The 27,886-nt window shown below is 39.9% G+C and overlaps 1 protein-coding gene across 3 annotated transcripts in view; it reads left to right on the forward strand.

Moving 5' to 3' along the window:
* Positions 1-27,886, forward strand: part of INO80D (INO80 complex subunit D) — a 65,217-nt gene that overhangs the window by 12,916 nt on the left and 24,415 nt on the right. For 2 of the 3 annotated variants that reach the window (XM_075001156.1, XM_075001157.1), the window contains 6 exons: positions 5,782-5,874; positions 5,974-6,220; positions 12,637-13,394; positions 18,169-18,277; positions 25,527-25,754; positions 27,653-27,756. In XM_075001156.1, the coding sequence (XP_074857257.1) occupies positions 6,003-6,220; positions 12,637-13,394; positions 18,169-18,277; positions 25,527-25,754; positions 27,653-27,756 (1,417 nt within the window). In that variant the 5' untranslated portion in view covers positions 5,782-5,874; positions 5,974-6,002. Of the gene's footprint in view, positions 1-3,937; positions 4,045-5,781; positions 5,875-5,973; positions 6,221-12,636; positions 13,395-18,168; positions 18,278-25,526; positions 25,755-27,652; positions 27,757-27,886 lie in introns of those variants that run through there. The other variant, XM_075001158.1, reaches the window with a different exon arrangement.

Consider the following 27,886-nt stretch of genomic DNA (forward strand, 5'->3'; position numbering starts at 1 on the left):
CTCCTGAGCCCGCCCACCTCCTCCTGTAGCTCTCTTACCTGTTTCCTGAGAGATTCCACCAGCAGGCACTTTTCACATCGGATAATCCCACCAGCCTTTTTTTTTGTCTGAGTGGGGAATGCAGGCCGCAGTCGCTGCAAAACCACATCAGGATCTGGGTAGAGACATCCGTGATCAGGGGCTATAGGCACATGTGGAGGAGACACGAACAGTGTTGGCACAAGTGTGGGGCCCTTCCTAGCCATAGTTGCTATCTTAGGACTCCTTCATTTCCAGTCCCCTGTTTGCTAGCTCCCCCAGCTGCTTAGGCTCTAGCTTTTAAGGCCTTCTCTTCTACGTCAGCCTTACGCTCTCATTAACCGCACAGGGGGAGGGTGGTCACAAGGCTGGCTGTTGCAACAAAGGCTCAAACAGTCCTCAGACACACAACTCCAACTGCTCCCATAACCGAAATAAACCCAAGGTTAGTATTGCACCTTGTTTGCTCAGCATGGGGAGCTCCTTCTCAAATGCCCCTGTTTGTGATTTCCCTATTCGCTAGCTAAGTGGACAGCATTACCTTCCATCAATGGAAACAAACTTGTCTTACTGACTGGCTGAAGAAGAAGTAGGACTGAGTAGACATGTAGGCTATAAAGTTTTTCATGACTTTGTTTTAAATGCATCTGTAACAAGAAAAAAAAACAAAACCAAAAATGCTACTTTTGAAAATTGTGCTTTTATGAGAAAAGGATTGCATTACAATATTTGTATGAGGTGAATTGCACTGTAAAAATTATAAAAAAAATAACCTTTCAAATGTTGGTATTTAAATAATATAAAGTGAGCATTGTGCACTTTGAATTCTGTGTTGTAATATAAATGTAATATATTACATATTTTAAAATATAGAAAAACATCCAAATACTTAATAAATTTAAATTCGTATTGTTTAACAGGCCATTGAAAACTGCCATTAATTGCCATTCATTTTACGTCTATATAAAAATGCATGACGAATGGTGCGTGTGCATGTGTGAGAGAGAGGGGGAATAATTTTTTCCTATCTGGAGGGAAGAAAAAGTTGACCGGTTAGTACAAATTCCTCTGTGTTACACACTTGAACCCTTACTGACTCCATTCGTTTTGCGTGATGTAAGTGAGGGCAGAACCTGGCACACAGTATTCTACTTATGTTTATAAAGGGATTACAGTAAAAGCTGCTTGCTTTGACATCCCCAGGAACCAGGGACGCTGGATAGTCAATCTGGGGCCACAGTCAGCCCTGCTCTGCCTCCCCAGCTGGGCAGTAGGCATCTGGCCTTGCTCCGACAGCCCCGGCCAGGCAGCTGGCCTGGTCAGCCAGCCCTGTGGCATGCCAGTTAACCAAATGTGCAGGTTATGCAGGTGCCGGCTAACCAAGCTTTTACTGTAACTAAAAAACAGAAGTCTGACTTATTGTGGACCCATTTACCTTATCTTGAGCTCACTTGCACTTGTATAAATCTGAAGTCAGCCCATCAAAAGAGACATGATTGATTTGCAATCTTGTCAGTAAAATGAGTTAAACCTGTGTCGAGAGGGTTCAGTGCAAAGCTTTATGGTTTTAGTCACATTTCCAGTTTTTAAAAATACTTTTGCCATTGTGCTGTGTGAAAGACTGTCACAGCTTCGCCTCTTCTGTCCACTGCAGCTCCCAGCTGCTTTCTGGTCTTGTAACCTTTGGCATTCCTTGTGACAATAGTAGGAATAAGCTTTCGGACAAAAGTCTGGTGTATGTGTATTTAAAGCTGCTTGCTCATTTTTACATCAGTCAGAGTTATCCTGAAGTAAAACAGGTGTACAAACAAGACTTCCTAATCTGTATCAAAGAAGCTCTTATTTCTAACAGAGAGAAAGCTGTGCTAGTCTATATACTATACAAACAAAATAAGCAGTCAAGTAGCACTTTAAAGACTAACAAAATAACTTATTTGGTGAGCTTTCGTGGGCAGACCCACTTCTTCAGACCATAGCCATACCAGAACAGATGCCATATTTAAGGCGCAGAGAACCAAAAACAGTAATCAAGCTGGACAAATCCAGAAAAAAACATTATCAAGGTGAGCAAATCAGAGAGTAGAGGGGCAGAAGGTGCGGGGGGAAGTTTTAAGAATTAGATTAAGCCAAGTATGCAAACGAGCCCCTATAGTGACCCAGAAAATTCCCATCTTGGCTCAAACCACATGTTAATGTGATAAATTTGAATATAAAAGAGAGCTTAGCAGCCTCTCTTTCAAGAGTGTTGTGAAAATTCCTCTTCAGTAACATGCAAACTCTTAAGTCATTAATAGAATGGCCCACTCCATTAAAATGCCAGCTAACAGGTTTGTGTATCAGGAGTGTTTTTATGTCCGTTTTGTGCCCATTAACTCTTTGTCTAAGAGAGATTGAAGTCTGTCCAATATACGAAGCATCTAGGCATTGTTGGCACGTGATAGCGTATATGATGTTAGCTGAGGAACAGGAGAATGTGCCCGTGGTTCTGTGAATAACCTGGTTAGGTCCAGTGATGGTATATCCAGAAAATATATTTATTCCTAACAAGATGTTTGAGGTCTGTCTAAAGCTTTACTTCTTTTAAAATGTGCTTATTTTTGAATACCATTAAATCACTTTTTATCACTTCTGTTCCTGTTCTGCAAATGTTCATCAGGAAGAGGGAGTGAGAACATATCCTGCCAATAAATAAAAGATTTATTATTTGACAGAACACTGATTTTTATGATGGCTTTTTTTTATTTTTAATTCCATTAAAAATTGTAGTAAGTTCATTTCTTCAAAAGAACTTCTTGAGAATGACTAGCTGGTTTTTGAGCAATGCAGAGAAAGATTCTCATGTTGGTGCCAAGTCAGTGATTTTATGCATATAGTGATTTTATGTATATATGTACAACACACACGTACACGTGCGCGCACACACTAACTGACATGGTACCAACATGATACTCATTCTCTGTAGTACAGTGGGTGTGGGTGTGTATACAATGTACCGATTTTGAGCCAACTTGCTCTGCAATTTTTTCCTCACTGTTGCCCCTTTCTTTAAGTCCTCCTCCTCCTCCTCCTCATTGAAAGCAAAAGGATCTTCTAACTCCGCTTCCAGGTAGTGGAGAGGAAGCCTACCGCCTGGCAGAGAGAGGGACATCCAATCCAGTCCATAAGACATCTTCAAGAACAGAGTAGGCACTGCACTTTGTGACTCACCCAGTTTTCAAAGGTGGCTGTAGTTGCTAAAGGTGCTCTACACCTCTGAAATTCTGGCTACCTTATTTAGGTACCTAAATGTTGATTTAGTTGCCTAGTATTAGACCCCAAGTTTTCAATGATTAGTGCAAATTGCATTACCGAACTTGTATTCAAGAACTGCAGTTAATCCCTATGCTCCTGTGCAAAAGTCTAGGCAGTCACTGAATCCAAGCTGTGATTTCCCAAGGCTGGAAGGAACGGGTCCTTCCATTTTATTGGTGGTTGAAGATACTTGGAGATACACATCTCCTAGAACTGGAAGGGACCTTGGGAGGTCATCTAGTCCAGTCCCCTCCCCTCTTGGCAGGACCAGGCACCATCCCTGAAGTCTATTTGACCCAATCCCTAAATGGCCTCCTCAAGGATTGAGTTCACAACCCTGGGCTTAGCTGGCCAATACTCAAACCACTGAGCTTTCCCTCCCCCTGTTAACTAAAGCACCTCAAATTATCTCAACTGCTGTAGTGAGAAATAAGCAATCTTTCAAATAACTGGCTTTCAGACCATTTACATTTTTAAAGAACAAATCCAGTGCTTCAAATTTTTTTGCATTATTATTTACTATCATTATTATTTGTACCATATAATGCCTAGGACCCTCTTCTTGGACCAGTCCCCCATTTTACTAAGTGCTGTAGAAACACAGAATAGGAAGATGATCCCTGCCGCAAAAAGCTTACGATCTGATTATGGCAAGCGATGACAGATGGATACAGACAGAGTGGGAAGTACAATGAAGCAATAGATCTCCAATCCATTCTGAAGGGATATATTCTGGTGACTGGTTTTGAATTTCCATAGTATCAGCTCCTTAGTGCATTTAGAGAAACTGGCTTTAATTGTATAAATAATTATTGGGATTAGTTTGCAGTGTGCTAAGATATTGATCCATATTTTAGCTTCATGGTTCTGCTGCAAATGAAGTACTAAAGTGTGTGCGTGCGCGCGTGCGCACACAGCGTGGTCTGGTATGAAAGTTCTGTTGGCCTGTGTTTTGGAATGGTCCTCCTCATTCACAAATTAGTTAAGCAGCTCCCACCAAACTTATCGGTAAACACATGACAGCGTATTGCCCCATCATGTATTTAGAAGCATATGACACATGTACGGTAAGTTATTTGTAAACCTGTGTCAGGAATTGTCAGGAATGTTTTGTAGAATTTCTTTAGTTTATTGAAATTGTTAATCCAAGTGCTTTTGTTACCATAAGTCCCACTGTGCAATGCTTGATATGAGACATTTTAAATAACACTCACAAAAATTACTTCAAACAGCTTTTTTTTTTCCTTTTAAAAAAAAGAGCTAAAAATGCCACAACACTAAAACATTTTTCTCAGAGAGCTATTAGGTTGGAAGTGATCACTAGACCATAGTGGTAAGATCCCAGTTCCAATCTATAAAGCTCTGTTTGTGCGGGGCCACTGGATAACTGACTTTTAAATTCTGAGATTTTTATTTATAGAAAACTATTGTGGCCCAGGAATGAATTGGACTTCAGACAGAAGTGCAGCGTTTTGGGTGGGGAGGGGAAAATGTCTCTGGAAGACTTTGAAGATCTAGGATCATTTGCAATATGAAAATATTTTCAAAGAAGGAAGATTAGTTGGCGAAGCTGGTCCCAGATGTGTGTTAAATTACACAAGTATGTGACAAATGAACTTATCACATGAATAGAAACTCTGTGTATGTGTTGTACAAAACTTAATTGAAAAATGGAGCACATGAAGTCCAAGACTGTTTCAGTTCTTCAGGGTGGCTTGTTTAGTTAACAGTTGAACTTGATCATTAAAAACAGTTTTGCACAATCTAAGCTGGGCATCAGCGAAGCAGCTGCATCATGTCTGCTGAGCTGAACCAAATGGGAAGCTGCTCTGGGAAAAAAAAAAATGAGGTAGTTGCTAAAAACTCTAGAGTGGAGAGGAACCAGAAATGGAAAGGGGTGACGTGTTTGTCACACAGATTTCTTTTCACTTGAAAATATCCCACAACTTCCTGCTACAACTAATATAGGTGAAATTCTGGTTTTCCTGACATCAAACAGAGGTTCTGCTGTTGATTCTAGTAGACCCAGGTGTTCACCCAATATATAAGACAAAGTAAGAAAACTTGCAGAATCCTGCTGGCCTTGGAAAAGGATGTCTGATGCAGAATCTGGGGGGATTACAGGTTCTGAAAACTATACCAGACATGGACCAGGCAGCTATGATTAAAACTTTCTGTGCTGCTTGAATACTCATGTTAAATTGTAATTTATCAAGGCTACTGTCTTCAAAAGGTGGATTCCCCCACGGTTCTTCTGAGCAAGGTATTCCACTGAATACTAGCATGCAAAAATTTGGATTAGTAATGTCTACATTCCAGTTAACAATTGAATGTGGATTATCTAATTAATCCAGTTTGTTGGGTATAGGCTGAGCCATATGCTGTGAAGCAATATCCAGCACCTTGCCTCTGCAGTATAATCCCGTCTGCTTTTATCTTGACTGACTTGAACCTTTTTTATCTTTTCCCTAGACAATCTGCTTCATCTGACTCATCATCATTCCAGGATAGTGGTTTCCTTGGGTCTCTCCTAACATTGATATGGTACAGAAGATTTAAAATCAGGTACTGTTGTGTGCCCATCCCCTCAACAAAAGCAAAATGCAGAAATTTTGTGCATCCTTTTTCCCATGTGATTTATCTAAATATTTTTGGTTCTTTCAGCTGATGTTCACAAGGAATAGAGTCACGTGATGTATGAAGGCAAACACATACACTTCTCTGAGGTTGACAATAAGCCCTTGTGCTCATATAGCCCCAAACTGTGCAAGCAGAGGCGACTTAACGGCTACGCCTTCTGTATCAGACACGTTCTGGAGGACAAGACTGCCCCCTTCAAGCAATGTGAATATGTGGCCAAGTATAACAGCCAACGCTGCACCAACCCTATCCCCAAATCTGAGGACCGTAGGTGAGTGGTGATGATGGCCCTCAGTGAATTGGAAATAGCTTCAGTCAGCTTGGCTACAAATTTGGTCTGAGTGGGAATTATCTTCACAGTTAGGGAGAAAGTAGTCAAACAGATTGAATACCAGTATGTTTCTGTGAGTCCTTTTTAAAAAATGGACAAATGTCGGGTTTTTTTATTTGTGGGGAGTCACATAGGGGAGAAGAACCAGAATATATTTTCAAGCAAGGTTATTGCTTTTTCCAAATTTTGTTTTGACCTCTACTGATTAAACCTTTACATAATATTTACTGTTCCACTTCATATGTTGAGCTACTGATCCTCTGTGGGAAGCGATGCTCTTCAAAGGTGCTTAAATTGCTTAAGGAAGATTATGGCTGGACATCTAGGCTGGTGGAGTTGGCGAAGTATATAGCTGGGGGATTTCAATGGTGGATAGGTGTCCGATGAGAGTTTTGGGTGCTCTGGATAAAGTTAAGGGCCTCCATCAGTTTATGTGCTTATATCGCCCTTATCACCATATTATTTGAGGTCCTTGCACACTTGAGTAAATACATCTTCATGGCATCCTTGTGGGTAGTGAAGTTGTATCCCTATCTCAGAAAGGGAGGACTGAGTCATGGATCTGCCCATGGTTACATGGGAAGCCTGTGTCAGAGTCAGGAACTGGACTTAGACTTCTAGCATCCCAGTCTGGTGCCTTAGCTACAAGACCATTTTTCTTTGCTCTTGTTGACATCCTTAAAGTTCCAATGGGTGGCAGCAGTGGCAGAATTTTACTGTAATTTCCTTATGTTGATTCTGACTTGCATGAAAGTTGTGGTTAGAAATGTGTGTGACTTCTAGTTTTGGCTGTATGGAGCCCATGACATTAGATTTCAGAAGAGTCACTACCACACTTCTCAATGCTACTATGTTGTTTCATCATTTGCAATAAAGTGTGTATTAAATATGTCAAGTTGGGATTTATTCCACGGAAATAATAATTTTTACCCTAAAGAAACTAAACAAAGCATGCCAAAAAAAAAAAAGGACTGTTGTTCACGGACATTTCATATTACTAGTGACCATTTGCTATCCTTTAATATTAGTGCTCCCACTGTTCCTTACTCATATCTTCTCTCTCGGTTCATACCTCCCTCCCTTGTCTGAAACACCAATTACGATTGTGCTCCAAATTAACTTGCACTTTGCCTGCCATTTCAGTTGCAGAGACTTATGAAGTGAGAAGAATGTTTATCAAAAACTCTAAGGCAAATGTTCAAGTGGCACAGCATGATGCAACAATCATTGACTATGATTTGATAATCATTGACCATTCTTCTTCTACTATCCAATAAAGGCTAGAAATAAGATAAAAAAAATTATCGTGGAAATTGTCAAATCAAATGATACATTGTCATTTCAAATGCAAGAAGAAATGGGCCGAAGTCACTGTTCACCTTCTAGTCATACCTTTTTATAAAACCTTCAGAACTTAGTAAAGGTTCCCATATGTCCCTGTGTAATTTAATATTGCTCTTTAAAATGTAAAATCAGTTCTTATTGTAAAATAAAAGGTAACAAACTGTGTATAGTACTCTGTGATATGTTATGGAGCATTAGAATACTTAAATTGCATGACAAGTGTCACGTTACAGTATTTGAAAGTTGAGGACAGTAAACGTGTGAAGAAGAGAATAAAGCTTTAACCTCAAGTGAGAGGAGATGTTGGAATGAATATTTTCAAAGACTGCATCTCAGAACAGAATTTGCAGTTTAGCAGTAGGATTTCATGCGTTTCCAATAATAAGTTTAGCGCAGGCACAAAATGGACGTTTTTGGGTGATATGGATATATCTAGATCATAGGAAATTCCTTTTTGCACTCAGTTCAATACAGAGATATTTGCTATTTCTTTATTCTTTGCTCACAACTTAAATTTTCTATGCCAAGACCTTTTATTTCAGCTGACATCAGACAATCCACTTTCGTTACATAATTGTGTAAGATCAGAAGTGAGCTACTCTGATAATTTATGTCTCCGTTCTATGGCTGTCTACACTACCTCCCTACTTTGAAGGGAGGGTGGTAAGTAGGGTGTTTGGGAGTTTATCAATGAAGTGCGGTGCATATGCAGCACTTCATTAAGCAAATTCCCCACCCACCCCAGCGGCAAATTCGAAGTGTTAAACTTCAAAGTGGTGGCTCACGTTTAGCAGTGTCTCACCCGCCGGTACTTCAAAGTTGCCACAGAGGGAATTTGCTTAATGAAGTGCTTTATATGCACCGCAGCACTTAATTGATAAACTCCCAATGCCCTACTTACCATCCTCCTTCGAAGTAGGGAGGTAGTGTAGACAAGCCCGATATGATTTGGCAGCTTGTGGGTTTTTTTTTAGAACAGAGGAGGGCAAAAGCCCTCACTTGCAAAAAGCCTCAGATCTAATCAGGAGACCATAAATAAAATTATTTCCCATCCCCCAAGTAGAAAAATTAATATTCCTTTAATGTATTAAACTTATTGATCATTCAGTTTCTTCAAATTAAATCTTATTAGTACACAGCATCATCACTTCAGTTAGATGTCTGTGCTGCCTATTCAAACCTTTGTGCAAAATAACGCGCTCCCTCTTCATGTTGAATTTTTTCCTCTAATTGATTTGTCCAAGTACTACAAATCAATAACAAAGCTGAATTTTATTATTTTAATTGTGTTTCCATTACACTTTATGAAGATGAAACACACATAATTTCATCTCTTACTCCTCTTGTTCCAAAATGAAATGTCAACAATTTGTCAATATCCTGATTTATAAACTCTTCCTTTCCATATTGTCATCTTTCTTAACATACATGAGACTCTTCAACTTTAGATCTTCCTTCAAATAAGATAATTAGAACTCAGCACTACTCTGTACACTAGAAAGCAGGTAAAAACATGGGTCCCCTACTCCCTTCACCCTTGGCATGATTGTTCTGTTGGAAGCCAGCTGAGCATGTTATGCTTGACTCTTAGTTCTAATAGGGATCAATCGCACTCCCTTACAATATGCGCTGATCACCATTCACCCAACTACCCCAAAGCGACAGGTGGTTTTATCACTGATTTTTGGGATGGGGAGGAGGAAATTAACATATTTGGTATTCAAAGTAAAATACATAAGGTTTCTGATTTTCAGTTTTAACTGATAAACCTCAGTAAAGCAACTCCCCATCAATAGAATTTAGTTTATCCAATAAATATTGGAAGTAGTTTACTTTTACATAAGGGCTCATGTACAAGGAGCGGTCATGCAGACAACAGGAAGTGATTTCTAACTGCACTAATATGTTGCACAGTAATTGAACTGTGCAGACCTGCTGGTATGCTCTAAATATTCCTTGGTGCTTTTTAATGTTGTGCTGTTTGAAATAGTACTATGTTTAAAGCACAGAAGGGAACCGTACAAAGAGGTTATTTATTACAATATGTTCAGAGAGAGTCTCAACTACCTTCCTTCCCCTGCCACGGATTTTGAACATTTATATAAAACTCACAAATTACTAAAAATAACCCACAAAAATTAGTTTAATAAACTTAGAAAAACAGAAGCCCTAACAGTACACATAGCTTAAAGAACAGAATCTTCCTTTGCTTTGCAGTATAGGAGTGGCTTGCACTGGTGAGCTAACCAGTGTTTCATGTAATAATAGCCTGATATCTTTGGACTTGTATCCAGTGAGGTTACCTGTGTAGGTCAAATGATCTGTTAACCTTGAATCCTCCAGCACTATCAGTTAAGGATTTAAAAGATCCAGAGCTTTTCCTACTACCACATGAGAGAGAGTGCCCAGGTAAAACTTTTTTTGTGTTAAAACAAGTGGCCTGAGACTCAGAATTTTTACAATTTATTTTCCTATCCTCCTTACTTTGTTACTTTGTGGACAACGAAAATAGGTAAGTCAGTTTCACCTTCTGGCTCATGCTCAAGTTGTTTAGGATACAAACACTACAGGGAAATGCTTAAGCTAAGCAAAATTATTGAATTAACAGGAAGAAAGGTATCAGAGGGGTAGCTGTGCTAGTCTGTATCTGCAAAAACAATGACAAGTCTTGTGGCACCTCATAGACTAACAGATATTTTGGCGCATAAGCTTTTGTGGGCAAAGATCCTCTTTCTCAGATGCATCTGATGAAGTGGGTTTTTGCCGGCAAAAGCTTATGCTTCAAAATATCTGTTAATCTATAAGGTGCCACACGACTTCGTTGCAGGAGAAAAAAATCCTGGAAACGTTTCCATTGGGCTTGTTTTGTACTTCTTTTTTACGGTAAAAAATCATTAAATCATGTTGACAGTGTCTCTTGCTAGACTGGCACTGACATGAGTTAAAATAATTTCTTAACGTTAAGCATGTGAGTAATTCCATTGACTTCAATGGAAGCAATATTGCATCCTGAATGACAGCAGTAATACTCAGTATGCCTTCTGCAGGAGTCTTTCTCCCACTGTTCCGCACATTAAGTATCAGCCCTCTGCATGTCGCCTACTAATTCATTACCTTTTGTCATCTATTAACTAATTTACATTTAGACAATAGTCTTTGGTGTTAGATTTTATTGAGAGGTTTTGAAAATCCCGATATTAAATCAATTAATTCCTCTCCAAGTAGACTAAAAATAATTTCATTTTAAAATATATGCTGACTTGTAGCTGTTAAATAATACCTCCCCAAACATGTCCATTAACTATCAATAGATATCTTCAGCTTCTAATATAGATGTTAGATTTTCAAGCCTGTAATTTTTAGCCTCATTCCTTGAATCTTTTTTTTTCCCAAATATAATTACAATCTGCAGTTTGACAGTGCATAAGCAGATCTCCATTAACATCAGAGGCTCCGCACAGGTGCAGAGAAATCCATAGCTGCTGATGGTTCTTAAGTACGTAGACAGCCTAGAAATAATTGTTTATCTGTTAGATCCCCTAATCTAGTATGTCATCTGTTCGTGGTAGATCATCATTACTCTGGTCCTTTGTGTTAATACATCTAAGAAAGACTGTCAGTGATTTTTAAAGTCAGATTGACTAGAAAAGAGTTCATTTTATAGCCACTTGACATCCATATCTGTGTTATCTTTTGTGTATATTTTAATTGAATTATATAAGCAATGATGACATGATAGAACTTCTTTACCTATATCTGACTTAATTGCTCTTTATGATACAAACTTAATCATGCCAAAAAAAATCTTGCACATTTAAGTATCAGAGGAGTAGCTGAGTTAGTCTGTATCTTCAAAAACAGCAAGAAGTCCTGTGGCACCTTATAGACTAACAGATATTTTGGAGCATAAGCTTTCATGGGCAAAGATCCGCTTTCTCAGATGCATGAGTGGGGGGTTCTGGAAGAAGGTTTAAAGATTTATTTAGTTGCTTAATCATCAGATGCAGATAGTGACCCTTCCAAGCAAAGATTTCCCATTCAAAACTGCCCATGGAAAAAGCCTCTTGTAATTTTTTTCTCCGTCACAAAAGTATATTAATTCTGTCTTTATTGTGTACACCATACTAAAACCACAGATATTCACTCTCAGTGAAAGAACAGCCTGATAGCAAGGGTAGTAGTCTCAATTATAATTTTTAAGTGTGGGATGCCTTAAAATGGTTCCATTTGACTATTCATTAACAGCTTTATTTTTGTCAGGGCCCTTCAGCTCCTATTTTAATGTGTCACACTGTCCATTGAAGACTGGGATTTTTCAGCTTGAGAAAGAGATGACTAAAAAGAATTATTTTTCAAATAACATACAGTCAACCTACAGTTCTTCTTGCGAGAGGATATTGTGAAGTCCAAGACTAGCAGGGTTCAGAAAAAGAGCTAGATGAATTTATGGGAGGATAGGTCTATTGATTAGCCAGGATGGGCTGGGATGGTGTCCCTCGCCCTCTGTCAGAAGCTGGGAATGGGTGGTAGGGGAGGGTTCACTTGATAATCTTACCTGTTCTGTTCAGGGCACCTGGCATTAGCCACTATCAGAAGACTGAATACTGGGCCAGATGGACCTTTGGGCTGATCCAGTATGGTCATTCATATGTTCTTTGGTCTTATTAACCTTGCCCTGTATGTCCGTTAAGAAAGTGAGGAATAGATTTTCTGAAAGGGTAGCTGTTTGGCGCTCCATACAGATAACATACTAAGGTTTTTGGTTTATTAATCCAAAAATTATTCATTGTCCTATGAGGAACTTCTTATTTTATACGTTGGGCTTGGAACATGGGAAGCGACTGCAGAAATTCACTAGTACACAAACATGAGTTAATAATCTAATTTTTTTCAGTGGCAAATCAGATGGTTTTTGTTGTTGTTGGGGTTTCCTGTCTGTGGTTTCTTTCTTCTTAAGAGTGTTTTTGTAAAAGAAGAGAAAAAAAGGAACTTAACTGTTTTCACTTTTGAAGGTACTGCAACAGCCACCTACAGGTACTTGGCTTTATACCTAAAAAGGAGAGGAAGAAAAAGAATGATCCAGTAGAGGAAGTGAAGGTCAGGCACCAGATGGATGCTATGGCCTTCAGTCTGACAGTGCCTACACTGTCCTTGAAGATGTCCAATGGACTGGATGGGATGTCCCTCTCTCCACCAGGGGCTAGGCTTCCTCTCCACTACCTGGAAGCAGAGTTAGAAGATCCTTTTGCTTTTCATGAGGAGGAGGATGACTTAAAGAAAGGGGCAACAGTGAGGAAAAAGTTGCAGAGCAAGTTGGCCCAGAATCGACAGCGCCAGAGAGAAACAGAGATTTTAAAAGTTCACCAAGAGCACTTTAGCCCCCTTCCTACACCTTTGCAGCAGCAGCCACTGCAGCAGCAGCAGCAGCAGCACTCCCATCTGCCACCTTTATCAACTTCTTTAAAGCCTACAGGGCTACCGCAGGGCTTAGTCTGCAAGTCACCTCAACCTCAGAACACCAGCCTACCAATGCAGGGAGTGGCGCCCACCACACACACTATAGCACAAGCAAGGCAGATGTCTAACAAGAGACCCCTGCCTCTCCTGCCACCCACCAGGGCTCCTGTCATGGACCCACCAAGGGCTGATCGGGTCCTTATGAAAGCCACAGCCTTCTCTCCACACTCATCTTGCATGAGCCGGCTACAGAGACTGGTGAAACTGTGCACTCGAAAACAGCAGCTGGAGACTGATCTGTTTCCACATTTAGGTAGGTAGATAATTACGTACATCACTGTGCTGGTCTTTCAGGTTGCCATGAGATTACATGTCTTTTTACTGGGACTGCACTGGCTTAATCTAGGTCATTTTTTAAATTCTTCAGGGCATGCCCTCACACCTTTGTAAAAGAGGGAAAAACATCTCGGAGATGTATAGACTGGTCACATCTGCTTTATAACTTTATATATTTTTTTAAAAATGCTAGCTCATAATTTGAGAGGCCAAACAGAGTGTTACACCTCACTCAGGTGGTTGTTTTTTACTTTTAATCAAAACATTTTCAAGTGAAGCAGTAAATATGGCCGTCATTGTTCCTGGACTATAGATATAGGTCAAGTTGGACCTAGAGCCTATGCTGTAAACAGATGATAAAAGGAGATGATAGAATGACAGTGCAAATACAACATACAGCTTTGTACATTTTCTGCACACTCAAAACACCAGTTGGGTGTAGATTTTGGGTGTAAACTGCTAAGCTATGGGATCTGATTCAGTAAAGGAAAGACCAGCATTGTGTTCCACCAGAGAATAAGGAGCCAGATGCTGATTATGGAGATGTTTTTCTTCTCTGATTTTTATTGTAGAACAGGGGTGGCCAAACCTTTTTTCATTGTGGGCCACATGGCAATGTTTTACATATTCTGGGGGCCAAACACAAAATAGCCCCAGACTTGTCCCCTTCTACTCCCAGGCTTAACCCCTCACAGCCCCAAAACCAGGATTAATTTACAGGAGCTCCGCATGCTGCTGCCCCCGGCTGCACCTTTGCTGGGTCACTATCTCCTCCTTGGTGTGGCTGCGTGGCTCCCTCCAACCTTCCTACTCCCTTCCTCTATGTACAGTGTGTGGCTCTCTGCCCTGCTACACTGAAATAATGGGACTCAGTTTAATTGATTTAATGGCCAGATCCTTCCTGCTGGCTGTTAAACCAATTAAATTCTGAGATCTACTCTTTCAGTGCAGCAGGGCAGGGAGCTGGAGGAGGAGTGAGCAGCGGCAACATCTGGAGCTGCAAATGGCTCCTTAAAGAGCTACATGCTGCTTGGAGCTGCTGAGCCAGCTTTTAGAATGGTGCCACTGCTGGCTTCGCAGGCCAGATGAAAAGGCTCCACAGGCCGGATTCTGGCCCATTGGCCACATGTGGGCCACCCCTGTTGTAGAAGTTGTCCATTTTACCCATTGGATATATTACTACTCATTATTTTATTATCCAGATGCGACTGTGATAAGTTTTTGTATTAACTGCCCATGTGTTAGATTTGTTTTTAATTGAAATTGTGTTGCTGTCTTCTCATGGAAATAGGGCTTTTGAAATTTTAAGAGGCAATTGAATATGGATAAGGTGGTGGCTTGTAGTCTAATTTGTAAATGGAGGTTGAGATACATATACCACCAATGTTATATAGAATCATAGAACTGGGAGGAACCTTGAGAGGTCATCAAGTCCAGTCCTGTGCCCTCATGGCAGGGCCAAGCACCATCTAAGCCATCCCTGACAGGTATTTGCTGAGCCACCTTGCTTTGTAATGTATTCAATTTTTAATTTAGTTTTAGATCATAGTTGAGTTTTACAAAGCCATGGTGGAGAAGACAACAACCAGAAATGCCTTATATTAGAAACAGCAACACCAAACCATTGTATTGTTTTAATTAATTCTAGTACGTGCAGGGAATTATTTACAGCAATGGCACACATCACAAACATCTGTAATTTTAGTTATTTCAATTAATCTCTCTTAATTTTGTGTTTTTTAAAAATCTGCCTTTTGGCACCTGTGAGACAGTTTGGCTGTTTGTCGGGAAGCAAATGAGCATCCTACAGAAAGTCTCTTAAGGATGTTTTTCTGTGAAAAAACTGTTTGATGGTTTTCTGAACAATGCAGTTAATATGAGGAATGAGGATGTTGGGAACACCCTAAGTGTCAAGATTCCCAAATAGGTTAGAAAGCACCCTGGCCTCATGGACCTGTATAAGGGTGGCATTCCATGTCCAAGATGTCGCATTCTACAGAAACACTAAAATGTTTTCTATTGTATTTTGGTTTTAGGAAAACATTTGCTCAGATATGTAAATGTAAAATTGTGGAAATGTTATGCTATGATAAATGTGAAAATGAACATAAGACTGTAGCATTTTACAATTTGCTAATTAGCATAATACACTTAATTATACATTAGCTGTGTGGGAGTAGATAAATACTTAATTGCAAGCTCACAGTACAGCCTATTCTTAGAGACATTTTTATCCTGGTGGAAAAACTTCTGGATTTCTGTTTTACTAAAATACCAACTATAACAGTTCACAGATACAATAAATGAATGTTGCTTTCAGAATCTTTAAAAATATACCCTTAATTTTTAGTAAAACTATGCAAAGTGATGTTTGCATAAACTAAATGGGGAAAAGGTCCAGTGCTAATACTAGATTTACTGTCCTTGTACCCTTAGCACTTCCAGGAGTTAAGATTTTACAACCCTTCTTCTACTAATTTTTAATTCGTGCCAAAAAAAATTGATTACGCTGCATCCGTGTATGTGTCTTTATGGAACATCAATTTAGCTTGTTTGTTTTTCAAGTAAAATACATTTAAGTGTAATCTAGTTTTGTTTTTTAATGTACAGGTTGGACCTCTCTAGTCCTGTACACTCTTGTCCAGCAACATCTATAATCTGGCATGATTTTAGGTAGCCGGATGACTACTTACTATGGATGTGGCCGAGTTTCCTGGGGTTCCAAAAAGTGTGTTTCCAGACACTATTTCTGACTGTATTTCAGTATTATTATTTAGCTGTATTTGATCCATAAATGTCCTCTAACAGCCCAGTAAGCAGTGACAGTGTTGGTAATATGCTCGACAACATTGACCTCCCAAGGTCTGGCAAATTCTCTCGTTCAGCACTGATTGGGATTGGGTGCTGGACCAGTGAGGTTCAACCTATATATAGTTGGACCAGACTTCAATATCTGGGATTAGGCACAAACTTGATTATCAGAAAAATAGGCACAAACATTTTTAAAAGTACCTAAGTGACTTAAGAACCAGAATTTAGGCTTCTAATTGCCAGCTCTTAAGTCAAAGTCCTGAGTTCTAAATCATGTAGGTGCTTCTGAAAATTTTACTTCAAAACTGTACTTAGGTTCCTAACTTAATCAATATTTAGACTCTTCTGGGTTAAAGTGCCAACCTCTGGAATCCTGGTTGGAGACTTGTACCTAAATATTTTTGGATAAAATAAAATAAGATTTTTTTTTAAAGGAAGACCTTAACATGCTGTCCCTAACTCTGGCTCCATATTTAAGATCATATATAAAAATGTGGGAGAGAGAACAACAAAAGCTGATTTTGAAAGGGAGATTACATTTTCCTATCCTGCTCTAAGGGATCGCCAAGGATAGTGTAGGGCCATGAAAAAATGCAGAGGATGAGAGTCCATAGGAACCTGGACTCAATCCTGTCCAGACATCTAGAAAAACCTCCTGTATGGTCCTTCCTGTTTGCCCTTTTTCAGCGAAGTCCTGCAATGCTATGTTCTGGGCTCTTTGGTAATGAGGGACACAAAGATCACAGAATTAAGTGATCCTCTTCCAAAAGTTGTTTGTTTAATCTGGTATACTTATGTGGGCTTCAGCTGCGGAGCAAGGTGAACAGCTGCTTTTGAAAACAAAAAGCAGCCAAGTAGCACTTTAAAGACTAGCAAAATAGTTTATTAAGTGAGCTTTCATGGGACAGACCCACTTCTTCAGACCATAACCAGACCAGAACAGACTCAATATTTAAGGCACAGAGAACCAAAAACAGTAAGCAAGGAGGACAAATCAGAAAAAGCTAATCAAGGTGAGCAAATCAGAGAGTGGAGGGGTGGGGGGGAAAGGTCAAGAATTAGACTGAGCCAAGTATGCAGACGAGCCCCTGTAGTGACTCAGAAAGTTCCCATCATGATTTAAACCATGTGTTAATGTGCCAAATTTGAATATAAAAGCTAACTCGGCTGCTTCCCTTTCCAGAACGGTGCGATAATTCTTCTTCAGTAACACACATACCTTTAGGTCATTCACAGAATGCCCCATTCCATTAAAATGTTGACTAGCTGCTTTTGAGTGATTGGCTGCCCCTCTTGTTTCTTCCCATTGGCACCAAAGTCCCTTTCTCACTGATATTTGGTGGGGATTTGCACAGAAAAGAACAGAGGATCACCTAATGTGTAACTGTCCGTCTCACTCTGTCCCTGTAGCTTTCTCCCAGGGTTGTGCTGTTCTCCACACTTTTCAGCAGGGGGAGCAAAGGATCTGTAATATGTATAAAATTTATACAGGGTTATAAAACTTATATCAGTCTGTAATTATTGAACTGTCAGCTGCTCGTGGTAGGGACTTCCTCTTTATAAAAAAAAAAAAAAATCTAACATTCAGCACAGCTGAGATTTTTCTTTATGTAAGGCTGATGGTAGTTTTTGATTTTTATTTAATATATTTATGGACAAAGAAAGCCAATAAAGATATTAAAGGGATAACAAACTAGTCATTGAAAAATGCAGTTACATGCTGTTTGTACACGGTAATGAAGTAGCTATCATAACTGTTGAGAGGTTAATGAGAAAATTACACGATGAATCACATAGAATGTGTCCCCAGTATTGTTCTGTATAGGACATAGAATAGGCAGAGGCCATTGATAATGGTTATTGCCACAGATTATTCAGATGTTTGTGGATTACAGTCTCTCTGCATCCAGTCTCCCTGTTTACACTTCTCTCATTCTCAGGGTTGGACTGGTCTGAAGACAGTGGAGAAGAATTGGAGGATTCAGAGCAAACTTCACCATACCAGGTTGCATGGTCTATCCGGGAAACCCTCAGATATGAAAGACACGAGTAAGTAAAGCATTCTTTGTTTTAATTTGTTTAATTGGCCCCCAGTTCAGCAAAGCACTTAACATTGACTTTACCTTAACCAAAGTTAGCAGGGCTTAAGAATTTTGTGTATCAAGACCTTTTATTATAAAGCATTACCAGAGCAACATGTTGTTGTTAGTTGTTGAGCTCTTTCCAGAAGACCTGCCCCAGACATCGAGTGATATCAAGAAACAGACAATGAGAAGACTTCTAAATCTCATTTTACGTTAGATGATAGCATAAACCTGATCTTGTCTCTGGAAGATGAGAATAATTTAAAAAAAAGAAAAAATAAATCAACCAAGAGAGTAGAGTACATCTTAGCAGATAAAATGGGAATGTGGCTTTTAAACCTTATAGCAGCCCTGGTTAGTGTTTTTTTTTTTTAAATCTTTTGTTTTTTGAAAATTGAATTAATCAACAATTTTGTCACTGAATTGTTCTGGAGAGCTTGGGTTCACTTTCAGTCTTGAATTTGGCCATGTCATAATCCTTTTAAAAAAGGTGAAATGTCATTTTCTGGCCATGCTTGGGAGTAGAATGCAAGGGGTTTTAATTAGGGCTAAGATCGTGTGAAGTTTTCCACCGCCCCCGTCCCAGTGAGGATTGCTTCAATTTGTTCAGTTAGAAGAGCTCCATTTCTGACCCAATCTCACACAGTCAATGGAGAAATGTCATTTCAGTGGTCAGCTGCTGATGCAGGTAAGGGATAAAGGCCTAGATTCAGAAAAGCACCTAAGCATATGCTTAAGTTGTACTTGATGGGATATAAGCACACACTGAAATGCCTTTATTGAGTAAGGGTGGTTCTAGGTTTCCATTCTGATAGTTAAACTGTCAGTAAAATTTTATTCCTGGTGCAGAGAGGCTTAAAATGTACAAATATTGATAATTTCTGACTGTGCAGTGTTACACCAGGGTATGGTCATATTATATCTCTGAGATTGTTATTTTAGCACGTAGACAATAAAATGTGCCGTGGATGGTATTGTAGTTAAATTGATATAAACTACAAGAAAGCGGATTGTGGCATATTAATCACAAAATGAAATCACAGCTTTGGGAAGTTTTTTGCTTTAGCTCCTATGTTGTGGTTGAGTTTCAGCACATAAGTAGATACTTTCCTTGTGTCTTAAAAGCATTACATTTTCTTCCAAAAGACCTGGATGGATTCAGTGGTAATACTGTGTTTGGCCTTGTAAATGTGATACTTAAAATTGAAAAACTGAACTATTAGGACATCAAGTTGTAAAAAACAAAAACATTCCAATGTGTAAAGGCATCATTATGGTGAACTGTAAAGCTGTTATCAAAACTGAGAACAGCCCAGAAATATACGGTGAATGACCTCACTAAATCAAACTTTGGTGACTATCAGCAAACTAACAACATCCCTTTTAATATTCCTTTTTTTTGTAGCTGAAATAAGTCAGTTGCTTTTTGGGAATCACTAGACAGAGAACTACCTAGATTTCACAGAAGTTACCAATATTTTTAAATAAAGATTAGCTACAGGGTTTTTTTTCCTGGTGATCTCCTCATAGCCTCACTACTGGGGGACATAACAGTAAAATGCAAATAGTCATGCTTTCATTCTGACTTTAGTTTTCCAGTCCATCTTTTAAACTAAATATAACTTTCAAAGTAGACCATCTGTCAAAGCAAACAACTGTAGTCGTCCCCCTCCTTGATATTTAATTGGAATGTTACTTAAATCTCATTTTGTTTTTTCAGCTTTGTGCATTAGCTGCCTATTCTGGAGTGGGCTTTTGTTCATTTTTATGTTACTTTTTTCTGCCTTCTCCCTGGGTTTTCTTTGTACGTTAATGGAAAGTGCTAACTTTAATTGACATTTTCTATGTCATTGAACATTTTGTGCACTTATTTAAAGCACCCCTTAAACTGACCATCAATGATAAATTCTCATATAGCACTTGCCATTCACATGCTTTAATTAATCTGCCTTGTTCTACTCTTCAGCATCTTTTCTAATTTTGTTTATGGATTAATATTGACACATTTGCTTGATTTCAGTCTTTCAAAATTGTATTTATTTGGCAAGCTTCAGTCAGTATTATTAACTGAAACATTTATTCCTTGTTCTACTTTGGCATTCTGTACTGTGTTCCCCATTTCTGAAGATGTCTGGGGAATGGTTTAAATGAGCATGAGTTTGGTTTGTTAAACTGACCCTGCCTTATTGATCTAATAGCTACTTAAATTTGATGGCCAGCTAACCAAAAGCAGCAATACCTTGTTATAATTTCTTGTGACTTTTGGGTTGCTTTCCCCAAAACTTCAGAATTCTGAAATCATGTATGAAAATCCGAGGATTGGCTTTTTTTAAAAATGAGCATTGCGTTTAACAATAAACGTGTTAAAACTTTACTCATTCGACAGTGACTTGCTGTCAGATTATTGCATCTTTTACCAGATTAAATGTGATGGAGAGACTCTCCTATTGATTTCCTGTAGGAGGGAATTCTGCTTTGAGCTGGGCTTTCAGGAAAGTTTCAGCTTCTATTTGAATTATTTATTTGTGGGGAGTGTATTGCTATTTTAAATAACTTGTTTTGGTTTAGTAGACAGATACTGTGCACTATCCTGCACCTTCCCTTAGGCTTGCATCCCAAAGGCAGGAAGATAGTGCCGCTGGATGGAAACAAAATCTTTTTCTTTTCATTCCTGTTCAGGGCACACTGAAATTAACAGTGGAAATACTCCTCAAGGAGAAGGCACTAATAGGGTACATTGTGCTGAGTGGGGAAGAAAAAATCAACCATCCAAACACATATCCAACAATATAGGGATGAGTGTCAGCCTGGGTTAACAGACTCAGACTCAAAGGGCTTGTGCTGAAAAAAAGGGCAAAAAATGCTGTGTAGATATTCACAGGGGGCTGAGACCCTTCTCCCTTACCGGCTTTTATAACCTCGGTACAAGCCTGAGAAAGAGCTTTGACGCTGCCATTGTTAGCCTCGTATTCAAAGCCACGTGAGCCTAAGGCCAGGTCTACTCTAAAGTCGATTGTAGACGCACAATTGCGTAGCTGGAATTGACTTATCTACAGTTGACTTACCTGGCTGTCCTCACAGAGAGAGGTTGATGGGAGAAACTCTCTTGTTGATTTCCTTACTATTCACGCTAACGAAGATCGCAGGGGTTGACTGCCGATCCCAGATAATTTGATTTTGCACTTCCCTACTAGGCGCGTGAAATTGAACCCCAGAAGATCGACCCTGACCAGGTAGATCTTCTGTGTAGTGAAGACATACCCTTAAATCATTGACATGGACTCTGAAACTTGGTGCCCAATGTTTTTTATCTCTTGTGTAGTTGTTGTACCCAGAGAAGCAAATGATGGACTTTTAGTGCAATTCTGCATTCAGTGCATTGGCTTATTTTCAGTACTGCTCCTTGAGGAGAAAAATTTTCCTCTGTAATGTTCAGTTAGACTTTCCAGTGACGATACATCTCAGTACTCAAAAATCATGAGGTTTCCTTAAACTTCATGAGATTTTAATAATACAGTTGCAGTTTGTTTGACTGCTGGCTTTTAAATCTGTGGGGTTGCATTCTGAAGCTTATGTGTATAACAGGGGTCATACACTTAAAATAAAAGATGAAAGGAAGGGTGTATTCATAAGGCTTCAGGTCTAGGGCCTTGAAGAAAATTGTAAAACGTTGCAAGGGTCTGATAAAATCCTGAGTATTAGTAACACCAGAGAGAAAATCAAGAGTAACTGACTTGTTGAGGAACCTGCTTCAGCCAAGGGAAATTCCTCACTGGAACACTGATTCTTGGGAGAGGTGAGAAGTGAACATTCCTTATCGTTTACACGAAGTAATGCTAAAGTGGCTCCTGCTTGCAACTCCATTGCCCTCACTGACGCTACTCTGGGGATAATTTGACCTTAACCCTCATCATCTGGTAAGAAGAAAACAAATTTAGATGAAACAAAATCCACAGTTGCTAATCAGGTTGTTCAGTGTGTATATTGAATTTTGTCTCAAACAAGTGGTCAGAACAGACTGTTTTTGCCACGCAAAGCAATGGGAAATAACTTTTCTCCATCGTAGCTATCCATTCATAAGGAGGATAGAAGCCTTCAGATGTAAGCCCACAGCCCTGTGTGCCACAGAATTGTGAAACTACCAAAGCATGTACAGTTGCAACCACTGTCATGCTCACCACCGAGTCTCATCTCTCATGAACATTTCCTTCTGGTCAGGCGTGGCTGTGGTCTTAAAACCAGTCTCAACCCTGATATCTGACCATACCTCTAGGGCTTCCTCCCTGGAAGCAATAGTTTTGTGCTTTTAATCTGTTCTGGCCCCAGTTCTCCAGGTCCTTCCCCCAGTAGTCTGTGAGACAGTCACAGACCAGGGACTTCAAGAATAGCACACTGTCTTGACTCTTTTTTTAGTAAAACTGCCCTCGCTTTCCTGGGCCACTTCCCTGTGCCTGCAGCCTTCACTCTTCAGCTCAGGGCTCATCCACGTTCAGGCTTAGCAGCCAGTCAAGAGCTTTTCCTTGCTTCCCCTAGGCCCCGTTAGCACTGAGCTGTCCTTTGGGGTGTAACTCCCTTTGGCCAGCCCAGAACACTGCCTGCATTCCTCTACCTCTAGCAAGAAACTGCCTGATTCTGGCACTGCAGTTCCTTTTCACAGAGCTCTACTGGGCCATGTTCGGCTGCTCCGTGTAGAGCTCTGCAAAGCCGCAGGTATCCGCATCTCATTTTTGTGGACATGGATACAAATGTTGTATCCAGGCAGGGCTCTGTGGCTGCTCCCCATGCAGCCCCTCATTCATGCAAGAAGCACCTCTCTAGTGCTCCTTTCCTGGAATGAGAGTGGCTGGGGGGCTCTGGGCCCCATCCACCCTGTCACAGTTCCACTTAAGAAAGCATGTTAGGTTGTTCCTTGAAAGACTTCTGTGCAGTTTCAGCAATATTTTAAAAGTGAAGTGCAGGACACTCTAAATCCTGATCATAGTTCTGTTTTCTGTGTGTACTGAGAATAAAACCAATGGCATTTGGTTAAACAGCTTAGCATAGACGGGTGCAAATAAACTGTGTTGTTGAAATATTGACACCAAAAATGGTGGATGTGACCGTACAATTTAAAGGTACTTTTGGGACATATGGACATATTTTCGCTAGTTTTACTTGTGTGAAGGTGAGTCCTAAGTATCATTTAAAACTATATCGGGGGGTAGCTGTATTAGTGTGTATCCACAAAAACAACGAGAAGTCCTGTGGCACCTTATACACTAACAAATTTATTGGAACATAAGCTTTCGTGGGCCAAGACCCACTTCGTCAGGTGCATTTTAACCGTGTTGTCTCCCAGCAGATGCTAGAGCTGTTCCTGCAGAGCTTTCTGGGCCTTTGCTGTTCCTCTTGTGATTTTCAGAATCATCTCATCAGTCGAAAGGAGTTAAACGTGTTTTAACCTTTCTACATTCAGCTTAATGGGAGGGTTTATTATAATTGTAAAGAAGTTTTCTCTGAAGGAAGGTCACTGAATCAGAAAGCAAAACCCTTATGAAACTGCTTTTGCTTCCTTATGCAGACTTTGTCTAATGCTAATGCTCAGTTGTTGCTATGTTGTTTTAAGCAATATAAATGTTAGGAACTTATAAGTATATAGGTGTATAACATTTTCATGTTGACTGTTTTATTGCAAGGAAGGGATAATCACTCCCACCCATCTTCCCCTCCATGCTTGTTGTGAAAGAAAGAGCAAAAGAATGAATATCATTAAAAGATTGTGCAGTTCTGTATATAGCTCAGATTGGCATTTTTATCCATTCATTGGATTCTTATTTTTGTTATATCTTTATCTAACTATTTAAGGGGTACTGTACATTGTATTAATGCTAATGTTTTCCGTTTATTAATTAGTTGCTGGTTTTGGTTAAGTTATTTTAAGTAGCTGTTTCTTGAGAATAATATGCTTGGTTTTTAAGAAGAAAAATGTTTAATATGATGAGGTTTTTCTCATAAAATATATAGGTGGATTTATATTTCTGCTATGATAGTGCTTCCTCACTGGAAGTTTTTATGGGCTTTTCTCATGGGCCGTTTCTACACAGGCCACTTCCTTCGGAAGTGGCATGTTAATACACGGAGTGAAAGATGCTAATCAGGCATGGATGCAAATTCCCCGTGCCTCATTAGCATAACATCATGTGATTTGGAGTCCGGAAGACCGTTCTTCTGGTCACCAAAGCACCGTGTAGAAGTGCGGCCCCGGGGGGTGCTTCCGGAAGGAAGTTCTCCTTCCGGAGGCCCCTTCTTCCCAAAAATTTTCGGGAAGAAGGGGCCTCCGGAAGAAGGACTTCCTTCTGGAAGCCCCCTTCCCAACCCCCCCGCCCCCAGGGGCTGCGTTTCTACATCGCATTTTGGAGTCTGGAAGAACAGTCTTCCGGACTGCAAATCACGTGACGTTATGCTAATGAGGCACAGGGAATTTGCATCTGCACCTCATTAGCGTGTTTCACTCCATGTATTAGCATGCCACTTCCGAAGGAAGTGGCCTGTGTAGAAACGGCCATGCTCTCAGCTGCCTCGGGGTGGAGGATTGGGGCTAAACTCCCACCTAACGTGCTGATGAAAATCGGCTCGTATGCTGCTCTTGGCACTTGTGCCGGACGGGGGGGGCGGGAGTCTGACCAGTTTGCTTAAAGACTAAGAGGAAAAAAATCATCTCTGGTACTGGTGCGTTTACGTGGACTGTAGTTATTCTCTTTCACCAAGGGTGAAATGCTGGTCAATAGAAAAGTCCGTGGGAATTTTGCCCGTGTAGTGAAGAAGAGTGAAGAATTCAACCATACTTCTCTGGCATAATTTTTCTTCTGTTGGTTTCCACTGAATATTTTCTCCTCTCCCTTAAACCAAGCTGCGGCTTCATTTGCTGAAACATTCACATTAAATGAAGTTTAACAATATTTAACAGCAAGTTCCAGACATTTAAATGTGTCAGGCTCAAAGATAAATTGACGTAATCTCTAATAATGCCATACCAAGAAGATTAAATACTTTTGAAAGTATTCCCACAGGTTGAATACTGGTTGAATTTCTCAGACGGAACATATCCCTGGTTTTTTTTTTAGTATTTAGCGATGTTTGGAATTGGAAGAAAGATGCTTCTTGACTGATTCTGAAGGAGTTAAAATCAGTTCTCTTTTTGAAAAAGACCATATGCTTTGTGTTTTTCTTCACAGGTCAGATGATGATGATGATGCAGATAGCCGGAGTTCCAGGGTGACCCAACTTTGCACTTACTTTCAGCAGAAATATAAGCACCTCTGCCGCCTGGAGCGGGCAGAATCGCGTCAAAAGAAATGCCGGCATGCACTCCGGAAAGCTTTGCTGCATGCGGCCAGCAGAGAGCCGGAATGTGCTGGGCAACTGATACAGGAACTCCAAAGAGCTACATGCACTTGGACCAGGTTAGTGCCTGTACATGCTAGCAGCAGTAGCCAAGGCTGGGTGAGAATTTTCAACTCAATAGCCATATGGATCCCGTACTTCAGAGGCAAAGTAATCATGACCTAAAAAAGGCCAAGCAGTAGAGTACTGCAAATTAAAGCATGATTATCTCTTAGAAGGTTAGGTATTGTTTAGATGTGCAGCTTAGAAGATGGATGAGCAACACATGCCCATGATTTTAATCCCTTGGGATAAAATCATGGTCCCAGCGAAGTCACTGACAAAACTCTAATTGGCTTCATTAAGGTCAGGATTTCACAGCAGAGTACTTTAAGTACTGATTTTTGTTACTTATTCTATTGTTTTATAACTGATATCCCACTCATATCTCTTTTGTGTTCTAGTTAAGTGCTTTACAGAAACTTACGGTCCGCTGTGGAAAGCCTCTCAGCAATTCAGACTTTCTAGAATAAAAAAAACTGTGTTCTTGTTACATCTTTCCATTGTATCATCAGAAGCTTTTTATTAGATTCAGTCTAACATTTAAATGCGATTCAACAGTGAAAGAAATGTTCTCTAACAACTCTGAAGGTTACCTTCTGTGGGAATTCCTTTTAGATAATGCCAACATCCCTATTGCTCTTCTCATTCATGCAGTGTCTTCGGTTCCAGCAGCTTCCATCTGCTGGTTCTGTCCTCACTCCCCAAGACATGTGGCTCTAAAGGACTGTGAAGAGAAAAATGGTGGGGCAGAGGTTCAGGGCAAGAGTAGGCTGAAAGCAGCTTCTTCCCTGTTCACAGAGGACACTCTGGATGGGATGCTCTTTGCTTTTGTGGGGGATTAAAGAAATACTAAGAGCTGTGCTTGACTGGGGGGATACATTGGGGGTGGAAGAAAAGGCTCCCATCCTTTAAGGACCCCTCTGAATGGCGGTTTGATTAAATGGTTTCTAATTGAACTTTTAAAAATAAATACATGGTTTAAGTTTGCACACATTTATTTACGTGATAAACTTTGCCAGAATTCTTAGGCTAATTCAGTGCAGTTTGGTCAGAGTTTGATGGCCTAAGGAAAGTCTGCTCTATAGCACGCAGATTACTAGAGCCCTGCAAATCCATGGAGATCTGCTTTATAGGCGCATGTATCCACATCAGTGGATGCAGGTGTGGACACTATTATTGTGTCTGTGCAGGGCTCTATAAATTACTTGTGAAATTAGAAGAGAATGAAAAATTAAATTTGGAAGTAATCTGGCAAAATTACGAGATTGAAGCAGTGATTATAGATCTCTGTTAAGTGTAGGAACAATGTCTCCGAATACTTCAAGCTAGCTTTAGGGAGCAATATAATTTCCTACAATTATTTTTCTCAGCTTTGTGATCTAGCTTAAAATAGCTGACAAAGCTCTAGGTGTAATGGCTGCAGGGTAATAGCTGGGAATGTCTGCAGAGAACCACTGATCTGCATCAAAACTAGTGTACATAGAAGGCAAAATTCACTCCGTGCAAAGGACAGGCCCTACTTTGAGGGCTCACATCAGAGTTTTACATTGCATAGACCTTGTGCAAGCCTTCTACCTGTGAGGTGAATTTCATTTACAAACAAGTGTAACTCTGGGTTCTATCATTTAATATTTACATTGCAAGCCTAGAGTCTCTGATCAGATTCAGGACTTTGTCGTGTCAGATGCTGTAAGCAAACAACAGCTATTACGCCAGTGTCACCCTTGTCTTTGTTCGTCTCTCCTATATCCAGCTCTACAAAGTAAATAACTGCATGGATTTGAACTGTAAACCACACACCTGTATCTGGTGTGTTGTGGTCACTTTTGTCATGTTTAGTGTTAGTTATGCCATGATATCTGCTAGTGGTGGGTTTCTTTTATTAACTCCATCTTGTAATGTGTTCTTATTTCAGCACAAGCCAAGCCAAGCCGAGAGATGCAGAACCATGTAGTGGCACTGTGAAGGGTGAAAAGTGCACTAACAAAGCCCTTCCATTCACCAGGCATTGTTTTCAGCGTATCCTCTTAGCTCCTTCCAGTGCTCATTGCGGAAGGAAATACCCTTGATAAAGTTTCAGTCTTTAGAGTGACAGATCATTTTGTACCGGAAATAGCTACTTGCAAATGTAATTTGAACTGCTGTGTGT

The sequence above is a fragment of the Carettochelys insculpta genome, chromosome 8, assembly GCF_033958435.1.
Source record: "Carettochelys insculpta isolate YL-2023 chromosome 8, ASM3395843v1, whole genome shotgun sequence".
NCBI lineage: Eukaryota > Metazoa > Chordata > Testudines > Carettochelyidae > Carettochelys > Carettochelys insculpta.